Here is a 25,043-nt window from a genome sequence, read left to right on the forward strand (position 1 = left end):
CACTGTTCTAATTCCGTTATTGTTCGCACATGCTAATAACTTTGGATTATTTTAAATGTAAAGAAGTGAATTAAACGTGTTCATGTGTGACTGAACCAGTGTTAACAGCTGCTTCATTCATTCCCTCTTTTTTGAAAAATTAACACTGATCACTGTTAGCATTTTTAGCGTGTTCAGATCCTACTCTGATTGGCTGCTTTTAACAGTGGAAGTAGACTGGTGATGTCATTGATGATATCGCACTCTCCTGCCAGTTCAAGTCTGTGGTGACCATGGCGACTGACATCAGAAGAGTGGGTCGAGCCAAGGTCTTCAATGCTGCTTGAGAGGAAGTTGGTTGGTCAGAGTCTGAGGAGGAAACAGAGTTGAGGGCAGTGATTGGTTGAGAAGAGAAATATATTTAGGGGCTTTGTGACTTTCCCCTTAAAGGAATACTCCACCAATTTGCATGTGGCTTTGTATTGCTATAATAGCAGTAGTATTTCCTCCCTCCCTCAGTTTTCTACTGTGTTATAAAAAATAAGTTTTTCCCTTTCCAATTTTGCCCTTTTGCGAGTGCCCCCGCCATCAGCCGGCTTCTTGTTTTTACAGAAATGTAGGTATTTTCAGCAATAAACAATAGTTTACTTCATTGTCGTTACTCTACAGCGCAAGAGCCGGTTAGTGTAACTGTTAGCATTATGTTTACATTCTGGTAATGAAGTCTCAAACGACGTTTGCCCTCCGCTGAGTCAAAGGACGCGACTCAGCAGAGGGCAAACGTCATTCAAAGTTTGAAACTACAACGCCAGTTCCGCACTTTTCAGACTCACCCATAGGGGGACAAGACTTCATTCCCAGAATGTAAACACGGTGTCCGCCATCTTTGCTAATACTTATGCTAGCTGGCTCTTGCTCTGTAGAGTATCAACAATGACCGAATGTAGTTTTAAAACTGATATGGCTGCAAGGGAAAATACCTACATTTCTGTAAAAACAAGAAGCCGGCTGATGGCAGGGGCACCGGCACCCACAGCTCACTGTGCTCATCGCTGCTCATCGACCCTGTGGATGAAGGGAACGGAAGGGATGGGAATGGAATAAACAGACGTCTGAGTACAAAGTGAATATATTTTGTTTATTTTTATATTTATTTTTACCACCATGTTTGTCCCTTTTGACATGTAACGCCCGCTGAGCTAACTTTAGCATCTTTACAGTTCATTCACATCTATGCTACTGTAAGCACAGATACTTTGCATCGCTAACGTTGTGCTCATTGTTTTGTAGAGCGCACCTCACTTCATGGAGTGGATCCAGAGAGACTGGGGAAAGAAAATCATCTTGTTTTACTCATCTGTGTTGGTCAGGACATCAGAAGATATTCAGCTTGGAGGAGGTCACGTGACCTGCAGAGAGGATGGCTGCGTAGTACTTTCGCCCCTGCTCTTATTCCCCCCATTTCAATGAAAAACTACCTTGTTATTCAACTTAACCTTTATTTGTGAGTGTACTGTGCAACTTAAACATCCACCCTGTGTGATGCCGAAGCCAAGAAAGTTCGCCAGGCCTCTTGACCCCAACCATGAGTTGTCTGACGAAGACGAGGGTGAGCGGGGAAACAAGCTAACCGCCATGCTAGAGAAGGCCATGGAAAAACAAAATGGAAGGCTCGACGAAATAAAAACTGAGACGTCTCGTTGCACTAAGGATGTGGCTAAGCTGAGTGCTGACTACAGCGACCTTTGCAAAAGAGTGGACAAAGCGGAGAATATTATCAAGAGCAACAAAGCTAAGCTAGCGGACTATGAGACTAAGCTGGCAGACTTGGAGGACAGAGACCAGGACAACGTGCGTATACTAGGCATCCCTGAGGAAGCGGAGGGATCCAACGCCTCCCAATTCATCTCCACAAATCTCCTGAAATGGTTCCCTAACCTGGGTGAACAACGGATGGAAATCATGCGAGTGCACCGTGTTGGCCCTTCGGCTACTGGTAACCGAAGTCCTCGGACGCCAATATGCAAAGTGCTCCGCTTCACAGATCGGGACAGAATACTCCAAGCTTTGCGGAAAACACCTGTCAAGTTTCAGGGCCAAGAGATTTGCTTCTCCGCTGACTTCAGCAGCTACACGGTAATGCAGCGGTGGGCTTTCTCCCCGGCCATGGAGGAAGCGAGGAAGCAAAGTCTTCAAGCCTTCCTACTATACCCGGCCAGATTGAAGCTTATCCACGGGCAGGATCAACACATCGGTGTTGACCTATTCACCTTTGATCAGCAGGAGTGACTCATTGTGGATTACTATTCCAAGTTCATCGAGGTTGAAGTGCAAAAGTCATCAACCATCTGAAGTCACAATTCGCCAACATGGTATTCCTGAAACATTAATTTCAGGATAATTGACCACAGTTAAGCTCACGTGAATTCCAAGCCTTTGCAAAAGAGTGGAAGTTTATTCACAGAACATCAAGCACCCATCACGCACAGTCTAATCGAATGGCGGAAAGAGGAGTACAGACTGTCAAACTCATGCTAAAAAAGGCTAAAGCTGATGGAAAAGTCAAAGACAGATAATCTTTATCTGTCTTTGTTGAATTTAAGGAGCACACCTTTGGAGGATATCGGAGCGTCACCAGCCCAGCTGTTAATGGGTCAACGTTTGAGAACAAGACTTCCGATGACATCACAGATGTTGACACCTCAAATGATAACCACTACAGTTCAGACAATGCTAGAAACAAGACAAAATTAACAGAAGGAATATTTTGATCAAGGATGCAAAGCACTTCAGAAACTACAGGTTGGCGAAAATGCCAGAATATGGCAAGATGGAGTATGGAATACAGCACAGGTAACTGGACTTTCTGACCAGCCCAGTTTTTACGTTGTACAGAGACCTGATGGACAGGTGTATAGAAGGAACAGGAAGTTTCTGATCACCAAAAGAAATGGACAACCAACATGTGACCTAACAAAATGTCCGAGACAGCACAGAGGACAAGTGGACACTCAAAACAAAACAACAACCAGAGATGTCAGTCCTACAAACCTTCCAGGTCTCCCTGGTAAAACATCAAGTGGACGAATGATCTCAAAGCCAAAACGACTTTTTGAGGAGTGATAGCTCTATGAAATGTTTTTTCAGGTTTTAATGTTTTTTCATAGTTCATAGTTGGACAATTGAGTAGCAATACTAAAAAATACTAAATACTAATACTAAAAGGAGATGTCATGATATGTATAAATAATACATCCTGGTATATACACATGTAAGCCACAAGGCGGCGCTGGTTAGTTGAATAAAGTTATGGCTAAAACCTACAACAGGTCTGTTGTGCTTGCTCCTCAAAAACATTAAAACACTATAGAAGAACATTTAGCCTCCCCTCACTGTCTTCAAGATTTAATACACTCAGGCCTTTCCATTAAACGCTCCAAACTAAAACTGGGCCCCATTATGTCGTCTCTTTTGTCTGTGTGGCACTCAGTGGAGAGGGTGACCGGCTCTATGTTGACGTGGTATGCACAAAGTCCTATTTTTCATAACTACTCTCTGCTTACTGGTGGGGTGCCCTTCTCCTTCAGGAGGTGGAGTGAGAGAGGGGTTAACATCTTGTCTGATGTCTGTGATGATGGGGGTCTGAGATCGTTTACTGATCTACAAGCTACTTATAATATACCAGGCACATCTTTTTTCCTCTATTTGCTGCTCAGAGCTGCGATGCGAGCATACAGGGTGCGCCTTGGGGTACTCTCCTCCCCACTCACAAGCTACATACGTTGTTAGATGGAGTAAGGTCGAAAGGTCTATTTTCTGCTCTTTACGCTTTCTTACTAGCATCCTGGCTGTTAATCAAGTATGGATGGATGACCTTAATCTACCGAGTGATCAAATATGTTGGTTGACTGAACGCCAAGAAAGACTTCATGAAGCTCATACATTCGCCTGTTTGTGATCTATGCTCTCTGGGTCGTGTGGGATCATTCTTACATAGTATGTAAGAATGATATGTAATACATACAGTGTATGAATACATACAGGGGTCTGAATAATTTCCGTACCCACTGTATGTACTGGGAGTGTCCGGAGGTGGCATCCTTTTGGAAATTGGTATCATCCACTTTATCAGGCCTATTGCAGGTAGACATACCGTGTTCTCCTAAAATACTGCTTATAAATGACACCTCATCATTGAACCTGTCCTCGACTTGGACCAGCAAGAAAATGCTGGCCTTGCGCTGGAAGCCCCCCCACGCACTCACACACACCCAGTGGTTACAATCATTTTTGAGCATACTCTACATGGAGTTGTCTGTAGCAAGAATGCACGGAGCTAGTCAGAAAACAATCCTAACCTGGACTTCTGCAGTGGCAATGGTTAAAGATTTAATCAGTTGAGAAATGTGTCTTTATTTGAAATCTTTGTAATTTTTTGTTTATTTTTATGCACTTACTTTGGCCTTCAGGACACCGATATGACTGATATACTATGTGCTGTATGCTGCATGCAACATAGAAGATCATGTTGGGACACTGAGGGTGCTATTCTGGGGGGTATTCTGGAGGGGTGGGTAAAGGGAAGTGGATACTACTTGTTCTATTATTGTCTTTGATTTATTTGTATCATGCCCTTCTCTTTTGGAAATAAAAATAAAAATAATTGGTCACAAAAAATATATAATATAATATAATATAATAATATATTCAGCTCCTGAAAACAGAACTGTGTCTATGAAGAGACTGTTGATGCTATGCAATGAGCTATAATCAGTCAGATTTTTCTTTCTATTATTAAAGTTTGAGCACAAGGTGCGTAGAACCCTAATAACTTTTACAGAGATTATCACACCGGCTTCAAAATCACTGAAAACACTCAAAACACATGGTAGATGGTGCATGCTGAATATGATGGCACAAGGTTTAACGGTGTTGCCATGGCAACTATGCAAAGTTGGATTTTTGCGACAAAAAAGCAAACTGCTACAACTTCGCGAATCCTGGTCCAATCTGAACCAAACCCTCTGGTGACAGCAGACAATTACAAATGACGTCCGGTATTTCAATTAACTCATCCTAGAGTTTTTGTGCGATCACCTTCAAACTTGGTGAGGTCACTGTGGACAAGTTGAGGATCTAAAGTTATCGACGTTTTTTAAAACGTTGCATGGCGTACGAGATAGGGGGTGCCAAAGTTGGCAATAATTCCGATTTTTCACAACAGACAACAAACCTTTCACCCCAACCGGTCGAGGCAGATGACCGCACATCTCTGAGCCTGGTTCTGTCAGAGATTTCTTCCTGCTAAGCGGGAGTTTTTTCTCTCCACTGATGCCTAGTGCTTGCTCATTGTGTGAACTGTTGGGGTTCTCTGCTCTCTTTGATGTTGTCTATGTACAGTGCCTTGAGATAATGTATGTTATGATTTGGCGCTATACAAATAAAATTGAATTGAATTGAATTGAAAACTTGTATAATTTTAAAATGGAAGGTCCGATCCCAACTAAACTTGCTATGATTGATGATAGGTAGTTGCTGAAATGGTACGTTTTGAAAACAGCGCCTCCTGATGGTGGCAGAAAATACTAAAAGGATTGGATTGATGATATTCCGGCCCTGAACACGACTATATAAAAATATTAATTTTCAAATACAGTGCCTACAGCATGTAAGACAGTGAGACCACACCCTGTAGACACTAGACGAAACGTCATCACTGTGTATATTCTGCTCTTTGATTGAATTAATCAACTAAGTGCAAACCTCACCAGTGGGGACAGTCCCACCACTCTGAGGTGTAAACATTGTCTTGTTTGAAGTGCGTCTCAGTGCAGGAAGTAGACAAGTCAAGGTGGCTCAATTGTCATGTGAAAAGACCCCATGGTGAGTAAAAGGTCCCCAGAAGGAAATAGCCTTCCTGAGTAAATCACAATGGATATGTAAATATAAGGTGTCTGTGTTCTGGTGGGATATCTTGGATATAAGGGACAGAGCTCCCATTCCTCGAGGAGTTTGGTCTGCTTAACAGAAGCTCCCACACATCAACTGTGTGTCATACAACTTCTTGGCTGTATTTTTCTACTACTGGACATTTCAATAAACTGGTATGTTAACCCTTCATTTCTAATATTGCCTTGTTGAGACTTTTTGTTCTAAATAGTTAAGAATCTGTTATTGGAGATTCATTTAGTCTAGTTATATGGTGAGATTTAACACTCATACCCTCCACCTCTGAGTTGAATAGAAAAGATTGAGTAACATGTCCTGTAAACTGTTGTGTTACATTTCTGACCTCTGAGTACTTCAACCCAGGTGTCTCGGCTATTCTTCCATGTTCAACAAGGGCTATACCCTTCACCTCTGAGTTGAATAGAAAAGATTGAGTATTATGTCCTGTAAACTGTTGTGTTACATTTCTGACCTCTGAATACTTCAACCTAGGCATTAGGGCTAATCTTCTATGTGGAAAAAGGTCACTGAGTGGTTTTTATAATAGAAACCATCCCTGAACTAGACCAGTGTCAGATTTCTTGACAATAGGATTGAATTCTTAAAGGGTTTACATTTTAAATGATTGGTTAACTTTAATTCCCACAATATTTAAAAGTAAAGTTAATTATTGTTTAAATGGAGTCAGATTGAATAATTATTTACTATACTTTACTTTACTTTGGAAAACCTCTTGCTAACGCCGGAAAGACGGAATACTTCTCGGGGAGGGATTGTTACTTGTTGGTAGATATTTCCTCCCCTACAGTTTGGTGACCCTGACGTGATCTCGCGATTGCAGCAAGCAAAAGGCGAGCGAAGTCAACTCCGACGGATCAAACAATGAGGTGTGATTTCCTCTGTGTCTTCCTACAGCTTCTGTGGTGAGTACAAACTTACAGTTCTCATAAAGATTAAGGGAAAGTTCAAATTCACATAACATATAGACACATAGTATAGAACGGATCGACATATCCACTGATAGATCGGAGACCGTAGAAATCCGATGGGGGGAAAGGTGTCAACACACAACTCACTAGGACAGGGATGTTCCAGTGTAGAAATAGATGAGCAATTAATGGACAAAGTTGGTTTGCAAGTCTATGAGACGTTAGTTCGTCTGCACAAACGTGGCGTAAGTTTGCAATGGAAAAACAGTGAAATTCTTCACTGGTATTCCACAAAAGGTGTCACATTACAATCTAAAAATAAATTTCACGATCTCCCTGTAGCAATTATGTATTTGCTTAGACGCAATGATTTAAACTCGATAGCTGAGGGAGAACGTACTTTGGAGAACATCCAAAGTTTAGAAAGACTGCGATCAGAAGAGTTAAAAAACCTGAGAGCACAAATTGATGCATTCCAGTATGATAAAGTCAATTGGGCAAGACAAACCAAAACAATGGATGCAGAAATTAAGCGATTGAAACAAAAACTAAACTCAGGAAAGCGCTACACTTCCCAACTGGAAGACTACTGTGGTGAGGCTGGCTTTCCAGTAGCAGCTATTAAAGAGGCTGCCATTAGCTTTAAAAGCCTAGACAACCACAATCAGGAGGACAGTGAAGATGAGAACATAACTCTCATTACCAGGTGCCCTGTAACTCAGGATGACACTAACAATGAGATAAGACCTACAACCTCCACACTCATGGAGGCTGAATATAGCCCCCAGTGCGTCTCTCAATTAAAACACCGAAGCCAAAATCGAATGGACACTCGTCTCAAAACAGGCACACTTCCCAGAAAATCTGTTAAAATATCTGTTGTAAAAACAGTAAGAGACGCAAATAATGATGTCACTACCATTACCCGAGCATTATCATGTGATGAAACTTCAAAACACAGAGAAGTTATCGGCATCATGCCTCGCCGCGGCCCGTTTCAAACTTATTGGGACAAATTAATGCTTCAGGCTTCTGTGTACAATCTGGAGCCCCGAGATGTGTGGCAAATAGTCTTGCTTACTATTCCAGAAGAGCTACACTCTAAAATCCCTCAAGAACTCCGATCTGGAACAATCCTTGAGAGACAGCTCGGAGAATCTAATGACGACATTTACAGTCGTATAAAAGAGATCTTAATTCAGATGAGAGGACCACCACAGGCCGAGTGGCACAGAATCCTCGAAATCAACCAATCAAATACAGAAACCTTTGAGGCGTTTGCAGAACGTATGTGGGTAACCTTTAGAGAATACAGTGGGGCAGAGGATTGCAACCGTAACCATGAAATCCTCTTACAATTGCTGCGCAATAATGCTGGACCACACATTCAGAATGCGTTAGCTATGGGCGGGGACCCACCTCAAAACACATTCAATGCATTCGTTGAATGGGCCACAAAAATAGAGCAGAGATCAAAAACCCTAAAAATGCACACCGTAGCCGCAAATCAATGGGTAGATGAGGAAGACAATAATGTAATCATTTGTGACTATTGTCATCGGCCGGGCCATAAAAGAGAACGTTGTTTCAAATTACATGGTGCCCCGCAGTCAAAATTCAAATTCAGGAAAGCAACTGGTAAATCTCTGCAAGATCATTCAAAAACTAATAGCGTGAGAGACACAGAAACTACTAACATCAGGGACACAGATGTGAGTGGCCTTTTCGCAGACATCCTAGCTGCTCTCGAACAAATAAAGGAACAAAAATAGGGACGCGTGGCCTCCATTGGGAGCATTGTTTCCAGCGGTAACCGTGTAAAAGTAAAATCTAATCTTGGAGGCCGATTAGTAGACATTCTCATTGACACCGGTGCCGCTTGCTCCTGCACAAACGTCCCACTACCCCTGACAAATGAGACCATTCAAATCAAGGGAATAGGTGACACTTTAATGACAGCGATCCTTACAAAACCAGTCCGACTTGATTTAGGTGTGATAGTGTTAAGAGAGCCATTCTGGTATTTACCTGTTAACAGCGAGGGTACAGTTTTAGGGATGGACATAATGGAAAAGCATGGCTTTGTCATCCACTGTTTAGAAAAACAGATTGAGGTTATCACAGACAAAACTGCCAAGAAAAAATCTGTCAGAAACTGTGAAAGCATTATGTCCATCACCACCCCTGACCCAGTACAACAGGTCATCAATAAACACAGTGACGCGTGGGCCAATCATGAACATGATTGTGGCCTTATTGATTTTGAAGTGAGTATTGAGGGAACCCCGCCTCCACCACAGAAACAATACAAAATCAAACCAGAAGCAGAAGCTGCTGTTCATGAAATTGTTAAAGAGCCTGAAGTTACAGGGATAGTCAGACAATGTAGTTCAGCTGCCAACTCCCCATGTTTGCCAGTACCGAAGGCATCTGGAAAATGGAGACTTTGTATTGATTATCAACACTTAAGCAAAGCTCTTCCAAAAGCGACACCTATTGTAGCCAACCCAGCAAGAATACTGACTAAATTACCTGATAATGCAGCTTTGTTTTCTGTCCTTGACATCAACAATGGGTTCTGGTCTATCAAGGTTAATCCAAAAGACCAGCGGAAACTTGCCTTCACTTTTAACCACACCCAGTTTACCTGGCAACGGATGCCACAGGGCCTACACATCAGTCCGGGTGCGTTTCACAAAGCCGTATCAGACATTCTTAGTCCACATGCCCACACAGGGGAAGTAGTAAGCTATGTGGACAACATTCTGATCAAACAACAATTCTGGTGGCCAGCAATGACTGAAGATGTTGACAGCTGGTGTGCCTCCTGCCTTGTGTGTGCTGCCTACAACGAAGGGAAACCTGGCCGCACCAGATTGTGCAGACCTAATCCACCCAAAGGTCTGTGGGAAGCACTACAGATGGATTTCATTGGTCCCCTTCCCAGTGCCAAGGGGGGGTACTGCTATTGTCTCGTCATAATTGACAAAGTGGGTTGATGCCATCCCCACTTGCAACAACACGGCAAGAACAGTAGCACAGGTTAACAAACCAAATCCTCCCCCTGTTTGGACCACCTCTTCAAATCACATCTGACCAAGGCAGCCATTTCACAGGTCTGGAATGGGTCACGTCGGAAAAAATGAAAGATATCAATTATTCATAACTGTTGTCTTCCTTAATGATGTATACTGATAATTAATGTATTGGATGTATTGGGTTCTTTGTCACTTTTCCACTTATTCACCCAGAACAGATTTATCCAAATTCCACCACCATACGCTCAATAGGCAGTGTGGTGAAGAATCAGGTGATTAAATGGGACCACATCATGGGGTATATGATATTAAGAAACACTGAGACCTTGTTTACTTCCCACACATGTTGTCATGACATTTCCAGCTATGCACTTGTAACACCCTGAAGCCTTTCTCACAGAATGATTCCAAGCTCATCAGCGTCCAGTCTCTACGTGGATACTCGGACGCCATTCAGGTGCCACACACACAGTGGTGTGTTACCAGTGAAATTAACTCTTTTCCTATGGGGTTTGACCTGTCCAGCAAAGACTTGACTTTTCCATGAGCCAAATCAACATTTTTGGGCAGAGTACCAAAAAGTACCCCTGGACTTTCTCTCCCTGGTGGGAGGACACTTTCTGTAAAGGAGGCACCCAAGTACAGGCCAACCTGGCCAAGAAGACAGTGGAAATCCTGTCCAGCTCATCCACACTCTCTGCCCTGGTACTCAGCCCCCTGCAACTGCCAGATCTGCAAAGGCTGAAATGATGGAATTATGGGTGTGAATATGAACTGTCAATTTTCAGTTTGACCCCTATCGTTTTGTTCCACATGCCTCTCAGGGGCCAAAGGGGGGAAACTGTAAGACAGTGAGACCACACCCTGTAGACACTAGACGAAACGTCATCACTGTGTATATTCTGCTCTTTGATTGAATTAATCAACTAGGTGCAAACCTCACCAGTGGGGACAGTCCCACCACTCTGAGGTGTAAACATTGTCTTGTTTGAAGTGCGTCTCAGTGCAGGAAGTAGACAAGTCAAGGTGGCTCAATTGTCATGTGAAAAGACCCCATGGTGAGTAAAAGGTCCCCAGAAGGAAATAGCCTTCCTGAGTAAATCACAATGGATATGTAAATATAAGGTGTCTGTGTTCTGGTGGGATATCTTGGATATAAGGGACAGAGCTCCCATTCCTCGAGGAGTTTGGTCTGCTTAACAGAAGCTCCCACACATCAACTGTGTGTCATACAACTTCTTGGCTGTATTTTTCTACCATTGGACATTTCAATAAACTGGTATGTTAACCCTTCATTTCTAATATTGCCTTGTTGAGACTTTTTGTTCTAAATAGTTAAGAATCTGTTATTGGAGATTCATTTAGTCTAGTTATATGGTGAGATTTTACACTCATACCCTCCACCTCTGAGTTGAATAGAAAAGATTGAGTAACATGTCCTGTAAACTGTTGTGTTACATTTCTGACCTCTGAGTACTTCAACCCAGGTGTCTCGGCTATTCTTCCATGTTCAACAAGGGCTATACCCTTCACCTCTGAGTTGAATAGAAAAGATTGAGTATTATGTCCTGTAAACTGTTGTGTTACATTTCTGACCTCTGAATACTTCAACCTAGGCATTAGGGCTAATCTTCTATGTGGAAAAAGGTCACTGAGTGGTTTTTATAATAGAAACCATCCCTGAACTAGACCAGTGTCAGATTTCTTGACAATAGGATTGAATTCTTAAAGGGTTTACATTTTAAATGATTGGTTAACTTTAATTCCCACAATATTTAAAAGTAAAGTTAATTATTGTTTAAATGGAGTCAGATTGAATAATTATTTACTATACTTTACTTTACTTTGGAAAACCTCTTGCTAACGCCGGAAAGACGGAATACTTCTTGGGGAGGGATTGTTACTTGTTGGTAGATATTTCCTCCCCTACAAGCAGACAGAATTACATTTGTAGTTTTTAATGCTGCTGTAACAGGGATTGTTGTATCCAACTAAAACTTGGTATGTGGGACCCCAGACCCGTCCTGAACATGTCTGTAAAAGGTCACCTCCCTACAGGAAGTGGAATTCCCGAAACAGGAAGTACAGTCTAACATTGTCCGATTGACACAAAACTAAATATGTGAGTTACGGGACCTTCCCTGAACACGTTTACAGAGACGCCGTTGACCGAACAGGAAGTCGGCCATTTTAAACAGGAAGTGCCCTCTAACTTTGTGCAGGGACGCCGCTGAAAATAACTAGGACTGAAAATAACTAGTACCGCAAGCGGTGAATGAACGGGAGATGAGCTAGACGACTCGCGCGGCGACATGGGCACACAGAGACTCGCAAGCCCTCGAGCTCGAACCCATTCAGAACCGCATGCAGTACTAGTTTAAAATTTTTTATTAAAACATTTAAAACATTATTATTATTGTAGTAGTATCAACAAAAAATAAAATTCATATTGGTTGTAGTTTCTGTGGTGAACTGTGGTGTACACATGAATGCAAGGTAATAAAACAAAATATAGCTCTATTATTCACAAAGGAAAATGTTTTAATATAAAATAAACAAGAAGACAAATCTAAAAGAATGTCTAACACAATATGCAAACAAAAAATAAATTATGAAACATGTACAGTGGTGACAGAATCTGATGTGACACAGCTGGAGGAGTCTGGAAGAGGAGCAGACACTGGATGGTGTGTGGTGTGAAGATTTTCTCCAAGACTTGTTTCAATCATGCTCCTAAAGGACAAAGAAGACAATTACACATGAAATATGAATGAAGATTTGACTTTTTTCCAGGAAACATAAACCTTTCAGCAAAATATGCCAACTGAATTAGCTGTGAACATTATAATTGTGTCTATATAGGCTATGAATAACATTAGATGTTAGTACACACTGAAAATGACCATGGTGTGAAAACATTGTGACTTCTTCAAATATGAACAACATTAAAACATTTAACATTTACTTCGTATGTATGATTGTCTATCAAACGTTACTTTGACAACGTTGTCGCTTTACTGCCGACAACTATATGACATCGTAAACAATGTGAGCAGAAATAGAGTTGATTAGCGTCAGTCTTACCTCTTGCACAGCTCTGAAACTCTGACCGGCAAATGATGGGAAGTTACTGCTTGCAACTAGTGCTTTCTGCTTCGAAGCTTGAGACAGCGAGACTCTCGCGGTGCAGCAAGCGCAGTACATTCTGGGAGTTGTTGTCGTTCATCTACATGAGCCAAAATTAAATTTTTCCGCTTTCCTCAGCCAAGAAGGCACTTACGTCAAATATTATTTCACATTTCTACTACATAGATGGTCTAGTTTTAACAGACATTTAATAGGGTGGATTATCCCTTTAAAGTTCCTGTCAATGTGAGGCTTTTTCAGATTAAGAGCTTTTATTATTTTTAGAACAAAACCTCACTCACTCACTCACTCACTCACTCACTCGACGCAGGCGGTGGACGTACAGCTGCTCCGGTTCATCTTGTTTCCTGGTTGGCACGGCGACGCACCAACGCTGCAGCTCTGACATCATCTCGTCCACACTAAAGAGGACGGCCGGGTCGGCATGGTAACAGTTTATCAGCTCCACCAGATGCTCCTTATAATGTGACCTGAGCAAGAGAGAGAGTGTTTACTCAACTGTGATGACACTGATACAGGTGAACTATGACCACGCCCCTTGCACTGTCGTACTGGCAGTATCCTCTGTGTTCAGGTGGCGCAAGTTTCCCACATGGCTCCTCCCCCTGGTTGCTGCTGTCGTCTTTCAGCTCCAGAACCAAACATACATCTGAGCCGCTGTGGGCTGGTTCCAACCAGGAAGGAGAGACTCTGTAATACTGAAGGACGACAACAAGGATCAGCTGATCATCTGCACACAGGACAAGCCCACTTACGGTCTCTGGTGTTTCTCACCTGTAACGTCAGGTGCAGTCTGGTCACGGTCTTGGGTATTTCTCACCTGTAGTGTCAGGTGCAGTCAGGTCACATCTCGGGTGTTTCTCACCTCTAGTGTCGAGTGCAGTCAGGTCATAGTCTCAGGTGTTTCCTCACCTGTAGCGTTGGGTGCAGTCAGGTCAAGGTCTCGGGTGTTTCCTCACCTGTAGTGTGGGGCAGTGGGTCAGTCAAGTGCAGTCGGTCACAGTCTCGGGTGTTTCTCACCTGTAGCGTGGGGTGCAGTCGGGTCACAGTCTTGGGTGTTTCTCACCTGTAGTGTCGAGTGCAGTCGGGTCACGTTCTCGGGTGTTTCTTACCTGAAGCAAAAGGTGCAGTCGGGTCACGGTCCAGTCTCTCAGGTGGTACAGACAGTCTCGAGGGTGGTGGGCGTGAAGACCTTTGGTTGCACAGTCTAGGGAAAAACCACAGACCTGAGGACGTAAAAGAAAACAGTGACAACTTCTCCAGAAGTAACCTAAACAAAAACAAATGAATGAAAGATAGAAGACAATAGGAACTCACTGCTCCCACAGAGAAGGTCCCAGTGCAGCCTCCACAGAACTGATGTTGACACTGACTGCAAGTGAAGTGAAGACATCCTCCTCTGGACAGACTGAAGACGCATTTACACTGTGGACACTCTGAGGGCACAGTTGAAACACAGTAGAACTTGAAAAGTGTCTTCTGTCCACAGAACCACTGAGCTGTCAGTCTACTGTGAGCCACAGTTTCATTGAGAAACAGTCCACTAAATGTCAGTGTTTGGTAGAGTGAGTGATTTACAAAGTTTCCTGTTGGAAAAGTCTGTCTAACAGTGAGATAAAGAACTTAAACTGACATAGATTCTATTAAGTGGATAAAAATCTGTGTCTCTGCTGACAGACATGTTGTCTCTGAGAGTAAACCTCTATGTCTACAGCTGCTCACAGCACAGTCACTAACTAATATAACCACACTTCAAACACCATGAACTATCCCTTTAAAGTCCTAGAGGCCTCAAAAATGTAAGTCATGGTCTCAGGTATTTGACAGGGACAGTCAGTCGGTGTCAAGTGACAATGTTGGTACCGATCCTGGTGTCACTGAAGGAGGCAGGGTCAAGCTGGTTTTGCTGCTGCAACAGTCTGAATTGGTCACAGGACAAACCCTGGTGTTTAGGAGACCACTGAGGAAACAGAGACATCACAGTGTCATCACAGATACATCACAGTGTCATCAAAGAGACATCACAGAGACATCACAGTGTCATCACGTCACAGAGATGTCATAGAGACATCAGTGTCATCACAGTGACATCAGTGTCATCACAGAGACATCAGTGTCATCACAGTGTCATCACAGAGACATCACAGTGTGTGAGTGTGTGTGTCTTACAGCTGATCCACACTGACTGCAGGTGCTCTTCTTACAGCTCACACAGTCCATCCTCAACTGGCCTACTTCATGAAGCATCCCGAAGGAACACTAAGAGAGAGAGACACACACACACACAGACACTCCATCACTATATTCCAGGTAAACATATGACGATGATATTCATGAATTAAAGTCTTACATGAGCACACCAGCAGAAGTTGGACATTTCCTGAAGAGCTCGATCTCTCAGCTTCTTCTGGAAGAGTTCATGGTCCTGAGGAGACAGGAAGTGACGGATCTACAGATGGGGACAGAGACAGAGACAGAGACCTGGTGTCTGTTTGATATTCATTAGATTCAAAACATTAAATATTTTTGTGTCTCTTCAGATCAAAAACAGTCTGTGAAACTGTGTGTGTGAGACTGTGTGTGACTGTATGTGTGTGTGTTACAAAGCCCCTCCCTCACCTGAGTATCCAGAAGGTTGAAGTAGTCCATGGCCTCCTCTAGCTTCCCATGACCTCTGACCTCTGGTCTGCCACACTGAGGACAAACCAGCTGATCAACACTTCGCTCTTTAATGGCCGCCGAGAAAAATGACTTAAAGCACGTCTGACACAGGAAACAGGAGCAGTGAGTCATGGTGATGATCTGAGGAGAGAGGAAAGGAGGTAAGGGTACCAGTCCTCAGGTCTACGAGTGGTCAGTTCTACGAGTGGTCAGGTCTACGAGTCCTCAGGGTCAGGTCTACTTGCAGTCAGGTCTGCGAGTGTTCAGGTCTACGAGTGGTCAGGTCTACGATGTCTATTATTCCAGATTTTAGAGTCCAGTCAGTTCGGCTGACTCACCTTGCTGAAGGTCACCTGGTCTTGACAGATAGGGCAACAGTGAGTCAAGAACCTGAGGGCGGACTGCAGATCTTTGTTGAGTTGGACCGCCTCCATGACATCAATGGGGCTGAAGTTCCGACCATCCATCTCCATCAAGGACAGGAAGATGGACGCCTCGTCTGGAGGGAGATGAGCTGCTATCTGAGGGGGAGAGAGGAGAACTGAGACCTCATGCCAGCAAAGATGGACAGAGACCAGCTGAAGTATCCCCTCACCTCCATGTAGCCTGGTCCAGCTGGTTCTGGTTTTAAACTCTTAAAACCCTTGTTCTGATGTAGTTGAGGTTCTGGTCCAGAACTTAACCTACGTCTGTCTACTCCTGATTGGTTGATCTGTGCAGGTGAGTTACCTGGCTTTAGTGTTAGAGCCCCCATCTTGTTGCTTAGGAGGTCTGGAGGGAGACCTGCAAGGACCAGAACCAAGTGGAGTAAAAAACACACACACCCATACTTTCCATCTGAACTTAATAATAATAAAAACAAACAATAATAAGACAATTTACTGAAATAAGACTAAAAATGGTTTGTATTTATTCACCTAAGGTAGGAGGTGCTTGTTCACCTGAGCTCACCTATGTGGTCTCACCTGAGGAGGAGGAGGTTGTTCACCTGAGCTCACCTATGTGGTCTCACCTGAGGAGGAGGAGCTGCTCAGGAAGGGGTGGCTGTGGTTGGAGGAGGACGGAGAAGGAGCACTGAAGTCGATCCCCAGCAGTTCCTCAGTGTATGAACTCCTCACCCTCACCTCCCCACTCTGCTCCCATTGGCTGGCTGCAAACAGAGGGAGGGGCTTCATCAGGAAACATCTGATAACAGTTAGCTAGGTCAGGGTCAGGGTTTACCTGTCTGTGTAGATGGACATGAGGAGGAAGAGGAGGAGATGGACGGACAGTGGTGTCTGCAAGAGGAGGAAATATGATCATCACATGTAACAACCATCATCATCATCAGTCACGTTTACCTGTCTGACTTTACTCTTGATGATGGATGCGACGCCTCTACACCTGCAGGGGGTGGGGCTTGTACAAGACACCTGGAATAAAGGGGTGTGTCCACCTGGAAGGCCCGCCTCATCTCTGACACAAGCAGTGAGAGGTTGGATACACCCTGACAGGCAGTAACATCATCATTGTTTGTTATTTATGACCTGTTCAATATAGTTTTGAACTTGAGTCTTCTGGTGTTTGATTGTTTTTTTTTTTAAATGGGAGGAACGTCAAAGACATGATGGACTTACATGAGTCCAGTTCTTCAGTCCTTTCAGACTGATGTTTCCAGAGCGATCCACACAGGGACAAGACGGGTTAATCACCATGGAGACAGATGGACAGACATAACAACGAGGGCGGGACATGGGATGAGTCTCATGAAGCCAGACGCACACTGGAATATTGTACTTACTTCCTGTAAAGACAGGTGGCAGCAAAAAGTCAACAATAGCAGACAGTAGAGGACGGATCTGGATCCTCGTCCCACCAAACTAAAATAAATAAAATCACATTTCTACCATTTTGTGTTCTTTCCCTGGGTCTGCTGTGATTTCATGTTTTCATGACTCTATGTCTCAGTCCAGGGTCTGCATCGTCCAACTATCAATTCATCGTCCAAATGTCAATTTGTCATCCATCTGTCAACGTGTCGTCCAACTGTCCCAACAGTCTGACGTTTGCCTGTTTATGAAGGACACATCAGTGTCTCCTTCTCAGACGAGGACATCCCAGAAGAGGGACGAGGGAAGAGTCTGGATAATTGTATTTATTTAAACAGAATTTACATTTGTGGATTAAAGAGTTTAAGCAGGTTTATTTGACCTTTGACCTGGTCAAATCTAAACGATCCGCTGTGAATGATTCATAATAATAATAATAATGGAGTTGAAATGTGTCGATTTGGAGGATTAAGGTTTAAATCAGAAGAACTGTGATTCAGGATTTAAACAGTGTTTCACCTGGATCACCGAGGTCAGTCATGTTTTTTTTTATAAACCAGAGCAAGACATGCTCACAAAGATCAGTTTGTCGTTCATTGCTCAACTGGACTCTGTTCTGGATCGACCTAGACTCTGTTCTGGACTTGGGGTCAGTCTTTGGTCTGAACTCTGGGTCAGTCCTTGGTCTAGACTAGGGTCAGTTTTCGGTCTGGACTCGGGGTCAGTCTTTGGTCTGGACTCTGGACTCGGGGTAAGTCTTTGGTCTGGACTCTGAACTCGGGGTCAGTCTTTGGTCTGGACTCTGGACTCGGGGTCAGTCTTTGGTCTGGACTCTGGAATCTGGGTCAGTCTTTGGTTTGGAGTTCTTACCTTCATAAAGAACAGGAAGTGTTCCAGCCAAATAGACCAGCTTCTTCTTTTCTTTGTTTGGAAAACCTGTGGAGATGAACATTTTTGATGATTCATCAATACTGACTGAGCCAGATCACGTGCTTTTATTGTGAAACTCTGAGCGGAAGTAGAAACGTACAATAAAAATCCACGTAGAGACGGAGGTCAGAGTACAGGACACCAACTCTCTGAAGATCACGCAGAGTTTCAGCGGGAAACATGTAGCGACACTGAGAGAGAAAGAGAGAGAGTGAGGTGTTAGCATGCTAACCTGTGCCATATCCTAACCTGCCTAATGAAGTTTGATTTGAACACGTGAACTCACCTCCGCCAGAGTCCGCAGCTCCTCACCAGCGGAAACACGCGGCATTTCAAACACAACTTCGCCCAGGAACCTTCAAGCGCACCTGTTCACAGGCTAATGGTTTACAGCTGCAGCGCGCATCTGAACACCATTTCCGCTTACAGCCTTTCAAATTAAAAGCTGTCACGTCCGTTCGCAGTGTCACCGGAGGAATGTTCAGTGTTTATTTTTTTCAAAATAAAACTTCAATATCTCACTAATCACATCAAATCTTATTATATTATATTAGCTTTGCACAGTTACACGTTATGATTTAGCTGCACTTGTATTTTGTAATGACGTTTTTTTATTTTCTTCACTAAAACACTTCTGAAATAAACTCTTATTTATAACAACAACAATAATTCAATTCAATTTTATTTGTGTAGCGCCAAATCATATCATACATTATCTCAAGGCACTGTACATAGACAACATCAAGGAGAGCAGAGAACCCCAACAGTTCACACAATGAGCAAGCACTAGGCATCAGTGGAGAGAAAAAACTCCCTCTTAACAGGAAGAAGTCTCTGACAGAACCAGGCTCAGAGATGTGCGGTCATCTGCCTCGACCAGTTGGGGTGAAAGGAAAATGGGGGACAGCGGAGAGGTGGAGGAGAGAAAGGGGAAGAGAAAGGACAAGAGGGAGATGAGGTAGAGACAGAAGAGAAAGAGAGACCAGGAGCAGATACACAACAACTGTATCAAGTTACAAGTTTATACAGTCAATGATATTGACTTTTAATTATAGCACAATAATAATGGTGATGATATGGGTAGCCTCGAAAACTGGATCTTGATCCCACAACCTGCAAGATGAGAATACAGAGAGAGAGAGAGAGGGAGAGGGAAGGAAAGACACAAACTAGGAAGAGAAAGAGACAAGGTTAATGACATATAAATAGTCATATTCATACCCTGAGTTCCACAGGAGAGGAGCCTTACATTTTTTAAGAGGATTTTAAATTGAATTCTAAACTGTACGTGGAGCCAGTGTAGAGAAGCTAACACTGGAGTTACATGGTCTCTCTTTCTAGTTCCTGTCAGAACTCGTGCTGCAGCATTTTGAATTAACTGAAGGGTTCTAACAGACTTGTTCGAACATCCTGATAATAAGGAGTTACAGTAACTAGTTTTTCAGCAGAATGTTTCTAATTTTCATAATGTTCCACAGGTGAAAGAAGGCTGTTATGGAAATTAGTTTTATGTGTGAATCAAATGACATTTCCTGGTCAAAAGTAACTCCAAGGTTCCTCATAGTGGAACTGGAAGCCATGGTGATGTCATCTAAAGTGACAATGTGATCAGAAAGTTTTTCTCTGAGGTGTTTAGGGCCGAGTATAACGACCTCAGTTTTTTCTGAGTTTAAAAGTAGAAAGTTACAGGTCATCCAGGACTTCCTGGAGTTGAACAACCTGATTTATTTCATCCGGCCTCATTGATAAATATAGCTGTGTGTCATCTGCATAACAATGAAAGTGTATGTTGTGCTTCCTAATAATGTTCCCTAGAGGAAGCATATATAAGGTAAAAATATACTTGCCTGTGGCCAAGTGGAAAGGGAACTTGACTTGTAACCAGAGGGTCGCCGGTTCAAATCCCCACCTGGCCAAAAAGGGCTGGGGTACCCCTGAGCAAGGTACCCAACCCCCAATGCTCCCCGGGCGCCACTCAGTGTGGCAGCCCACTGCTCCTAATTCAAGGATGGGTCAAATGCAGAGGAATACTTTCCCTAAGGGGATTAATAAAAAAACTAACTTTAACTTTAAAAAAGTATAGGCCCAAGCACTGAGCCTTGTGGAACTCCACAATTAACTTTTGTTTGTAGTGAGGCTTTATCATTAACGTGAACAAACTGGAATCTATCAGATAAGTATGATTTAAACCAGCAGAGGGCAGCACCTGTGATCCCAAGAGTCTGCTCCAATCTCTGCAGTAGAATATTACGATCAATGGTGTCAAATGCAGCACTAAGCTCTAACAGGACAAGTAAAGAAGACCATTATCTGAAGTCAAGAGAAGATCGTTACTAACTTTAACTATTGCTGTTTCTGTGCTATGGTTTAATCTAAAACCTGACTGAAAAAGGTCATTAATTCGCAAATATTCACATAATTGATTAGCACTTGCCTTTTCTAAGATTTTAGAAACAAAGGGAATATTAGATATAGGTCGGTAATTAGCTAAAATATCTGGGTCATGGGTCGCTTTTTTGAGAAGGGGTCTAATAACTGCTATTTTAAACGTATGGGGCACATATCCAGTTTATAAGAATAGATTAATTTGAGTTAATATAGAGCTGTTAATTAAAGGAAACACACCTTTAAACAGTTTGGTGGGTATAGGATCTAACTGACAGGTTGATGGTTTGGATGATGAAACTAATGATGTTAACTCAGGGAGATCTATAGGAGAGAAACTGTTTAACTGTGCACCTGGTGCTTCTAAAACTCTTGTGTGTATTGTCCCAATATGAGGGAGGAGATGATCAATTTTTTCTCTAATTGATGTTATTTTATTCACAAAAAAGTTCATAAAGTCATCACTGCTCAGTGTTAAAGGAATAGATGGTTCAGTGGTGCTGTGGCTCTGTGTCAGCCTGGCTACAGTGCTGAAAAGAAATCTATGATTTTTCTTATTTTCTTCAATTAAAGAAGAACAATAGGCAGCTCTAGCTTTGTGTATGGCTTTTTTTTAAGCTACAAAACCATCTTTCCAGGCTTTATAAAATTCCTCTCGGTTATTGGAACGCCATTTTTTTTCTAATCGATGTAATGTCTGTTTAAGAGCACGAGTATCAGAGTTAAACCATGGTGCTCGTCTCATCTGATTCACCACTTTCTTTTTCAGAGTGGCAACGCAATCTAATGTGGTACGCAGTGAGGCCGCTGTACTATCAACAAGGTTATCTATGAGGGCGGGAGTAAAATCACAAAAGGTACCTTCAGATGTACTGACATATGGCACAGAGTTAAATAAAGGTTCCACTGTCTCTTTGAATGTATTAATATTATTATCAGACAGGCACCGGCTGTAGCTGTATTTCTTATTTATGTTATTGTAGTTCATTATTGTACAATTAAATGTGAGTAAATAATGATCAGTAAGGGAGGGTTTTGAGGAACTATGTTTAAGTTATCAATATCAATACCATAAGTTAAAACAAGATCAAGGATGTGATTAAGGCAATGAGTTGGTTTATTAACATGTTGAATAAAACCAATTGATGCCAACAGCGAGTTAAATGCGCAGCTAAGACTATCACGGTCAACATCTACATGGATGTTGAAATCTCCTACAATATGATTTTATCTGTTTTAAGCACTAACTCAGATAAGAACTCAGAGAACTCTGATAGGAACTCTGAATAAGGTGCAGGTGGACGATAAACTGTGATTATCATAATTGGTTTCTGTGATTTCCAACTAGGATGAGATAGATTAAGAATAAGGCTTTCAAACGATGAATATCCTGGTTTGGGTTTGGGATTGATTAATAATCTAGTATTAAAAATGGCTGCTACACCTCCTCCTCGGCCTGAGCTTCTAGGAATATGGTTATTAGCATGAGTGGGTGGAGTTGATTCATTTAGACTGACGTAATCTTCTTCATGTAACCAAGTTTCAGTTACATAGAATAAATCAATACAATTGTCAGAAATTAGATCATTTATCAAAACAGATTTTGAGGAGAGTGACCTTATATTTAATAGTCCACATTTGAAAGTGGTATTATTTGACTATTTTATTGTTGGTATTAATCTTTATTAAGTTAGAATGTCTAACTCCTCTTCTGTTTGTTATTGGTTTATTTACTTTAGATTTTACTTTAGTAGGTCGAGGAATAGACACAGTCTCTATGGGGTTTTTAATTGGCAACTGCATGAAGCATGAAAGACTGCAATTCTGTGTCCTGGTCTCAACTCTGGATTGTCATGGGTTTCTAATAGAATGTCCTAAGCTGCTCCATCCAAAGTGGGATGGACGCTGTCTCTCCTCATGAGACCAGGTTTCCACCAGAAGGTTTGCCAGTTATCTAAAAACCCAATGTTGTTTTCTGGACACCAATAATTGACAAATAAAGTATATAAATGTGTATCTATGTTTTATTATGATGTTTAATTTGAAACACACACACACACAATAATCACCAATATTAATATTAATCATTAATAATAATAATCAATTTTAATCATCATTAATAACAATAAATACACTTCAGAAAGCAGAAATGATCAACGTACTGAATCAGTGAATACGAGCCCCGCCACTGGCCGCGAGGTATCGCTGCAGTCTGTGGGGCGAGCAGAAACACATTTCCGGTTCCGGTCTCTCTTTTTTCTGTTTATTTTTATGAACCGTGCTGCTTTCGATTTTTTTTACACGCTCGCATGAACCGAGCTCCGCTAAAACCTCCGCGGAGTCCCGGAGCTCCGCGACAGCATGGAAGGTTTCCGTCCCCAGCCTCTTGCTGGGGTTTCCCCGGACCTCGCTCCCCGTACGGAGGCTCTGGATATCGCGGACAGTCTCCGCGTGGCTGCGCCGCTCACAGTCCGGATTCCCCGGTCTTTTCTTCACACTCCAGTCGAGGACACTGGGACCGTTCTCCGGGCCGGTTCGGCAGCGGATACCGAGGCTTCGGAGGATCGCCGCAGTGCAGGGGGGACGGTTTCCGTGGACCTCGGTCCTTCAGTCCCGGCTCAGCTTCTAAGTTACAGGTAAGAAAGTTACGTTTATGTAACGTTTGGTTCAAATATGGAGGCACTGAGTTACGTGAGCGCGCTGAAGTGAATTCATACATGATCTCAGGTCTCTGTAGATAATAAGACCTAATATTTAATAATATTATAGAGAAGAGAAACAACAGTGAATAAACAGTAGGGGTTAGTAGAGAGAAAAAGTCTGACAGAACCAGAATATGTGCAGCATCTGCCTCGACTCAGAGCACAAATAAAGACAGTTGTGAATCAGTGACGACAAATTATAATGTTTACATACTGTCTACATTCTATTTGAATTTTTTTATAGTCTTAGTGTTAATATCTTTATATATTGTACTTTTTTATGAGGACTTTTGTATTATTTATTATCTTTATCATTACTGTCTTTGCTGCTGTGATAATATCAATTTCCCAATTGGCACCTGGACAAGGGGGCACTCGCCGAATACATGGGGGCGCAGCGCCCTTGTTCCACGGTTTAGAAAAATTCCTGCTGATAGCAAGTTTAATTATATCATAACAACAACTAGAGGGAGAGAACTAGATTAATAACACAATAATCTGGATTGATAACATGTTATAATCTGGATAAATAACGTGATAATATGGATTAATAAAATTAAATAATATGGATTAATAACATACAATAATCTGGATTAATATGTAATAATCTGGATAAATAACATGTAATAATTTGGATTGATAACATGTTATAATCTGGATTAATAACATTCAATAATATGGACAAATAACATGTAATAACCTGGATAAATATCATAATAATCTGAGAATCTAAATCTTTCAGGATTAAACTGTTGTCAGTTCAGTTTAACAGTTTGTGGTGGAACAGTTGTTGATGTGTTTTGAATAATAGATTAATCATTATTATTATTGTTGTTGTTGTTGTTATTATTATTGTCAGAATAATTTTTCCTCATAAAAATGTTGTTGTTTTCAGTCACGATCGTCAGACGCTGCAGTCGACAAATATTTCAGTCCATCCATGCTGAAAGATCCGTGGGCGGAGCTACAGCCACTGACAAACACGGACGCTGCCACAGGAAGACGCACAAGATGGACAACAGACACACAACATTAACAACACACAAGATGGAAAACAGACACACAACATTAACAACACACACAAGGTGGACAACAGACACACAACATTAACAACACACACACAACATTAACAACACACACACACAGACACACAGCATTAACAACACACATAAAATGGACAACAGACACAACATTAACAACACACACAGACACACAACATTAACAACACATAACACATAAGATGAAGAACAGACATCTTTATAAAGACGTCTTATGAACAGTCTGAGGGTCAGAGGTCAGGGGTCAATCACTTGATTTGTAAATGTTTTTAACAAACATTTTTAAACATGTTTTTAAATAAATCTTTTAAATCGAAATTCATTTTCTCCTGTTTTATTTTGAAAGGATAATTTGTCGTTTGTTGTGAATGTCTTTGATGGATTTATAACTTTTTAACAATTTTAAATGCAGATGAAACTAAATTTATAGTATTCAGAGTATAATTCATCCATTCAT

General features: G+C 42.1%; 3 protein-coding genes across 15 annotated transcripts; 2 read left to right on the forward strand and 1 right to left on the reverse strand.

The window, feature by feature from the left end:
• Positions 1 to 4: 4 nt before the first annotated feature.
• On the reverse strand, positions 5 to 19,044 carry si:dkey-181m9.8 (E3 ubiquitin-protein ligase RNF31). Of its 13 annotated transcripts, none has more exons than XR_006358321.1 (19): positions 18,728 to 18,895; positions 18,542 to 18,632; positions 18,382 to 18,447; positions 17,320 to 17,486; positions 17,044 to 17,189; positions 16,925 to 16,980; positions 16,716 to 16,853; positions 16,299 to 16,486; positions 16,042 to 16,224; positions 15,662 to 15,844; positions 15,393 to 15,491; positions 15,212 to 15,301; positions 14,906 to 15,002; positions 14,360 to 14,478; positions 14,155 to 14,268; positions 13,595 to 13,740; positions 13,344 to 13,512; positions 964 to 1,044; positions 73 to 348 (listed from the first exon to the last, which is right to left on the reverse strand). XR_006358321.1 is itself a non-coding variant. In XM_044015091.1 (19 exons), the coding sequence occupies exons 1-18, from the start codon at positions 18,770 to 18,772 to the stop codon at positions 13,023 to 13,025; spliced, it is 2,196 nt and encodes a 731-aa protein (XP_043871026.1). In that variant the 5' UTR covers positions 18,773 to 18,895; the 3' UTR covers positions 12,562 to 12,628; positions 12,980 to 13,022. The 13 variants fall into 13 exon arrangements, 12 of the variants coding, with proteins under 12 accessions (XP_043871027.1, XP_043871033.1, XP_043871028.1 ...); XM_044015091.1 differs by lacking the exons at positions 73 to 348; positions 964 to 1,044 and adding exons at positions 12,562 to 12,628; positions 12,980 to 13,121; XM_044015092.1 differs by lacking the exon at positions 964 to 1,044 and having other exon boundaries at positions 5 to 348; positions 18,728 to 18,894.
• On the forward strand, positions 1,038 to 3,302 carry LOC122760028. Its single transcript, XM_044015106.1, has 2 exons — positions 1,038 to 1,102; positions 1,270 to 3,302. The coding sequence occupies exon 2, from the start codon at positions 1,522 to 1,524 to the stop codon at positions 2,266 to 2,268; it is 747 nt and encodes a 248-aa protein (XP_043871041.1). The 5' UTR covers positions 1,038 to 1,102; positions 1,270 to 1,521; the 3' UTR covers positions 2,269 to 3,302.
• A 3,559-nt stretch (positions 19,045 to 22,603) lies between the features above and the next one.
• Positions 22,604 to 24,819, forward strand: LOC122760030 (M-phase specific PLK1 interacting protein). The gene is made up of 3 exons (XM_044015108.1): positions 22,604 to 22,608; positions 22,997 to 23,462; positions 24,424 to 24,819. The coding sequence occupies exons 1-3, from the start codon at positions 22,604 to 22,606 to the stop codon at positions 24,562 to 24,564; spliced, it is 612 nt and encodes a 203-aa protein (XP_043871043.1). The 3' UTR covers positions 24,565 to 24,819.
• The last annotated feature ends 224 nt before the right edge of the window (positions 24,820 to 25,043 follow it).

The sequence above is a fragment of the Solea senegalensis genome, unplaced genomic scaffold, assembly GCF_019176455.1.
Source record: "Solea senegalensis isolate Sse05_10M unplaced genomic scaffold, IFAPA_SoseM_1 scf7180000012856, whole genome shotgun sequence".
NCBI classification, from domain to species: Eukaryota; Metazoa; Chordata; class Actinopteri; order Pleuronectiformes; family Soleidae; genus Solea; species Solea senegalensis.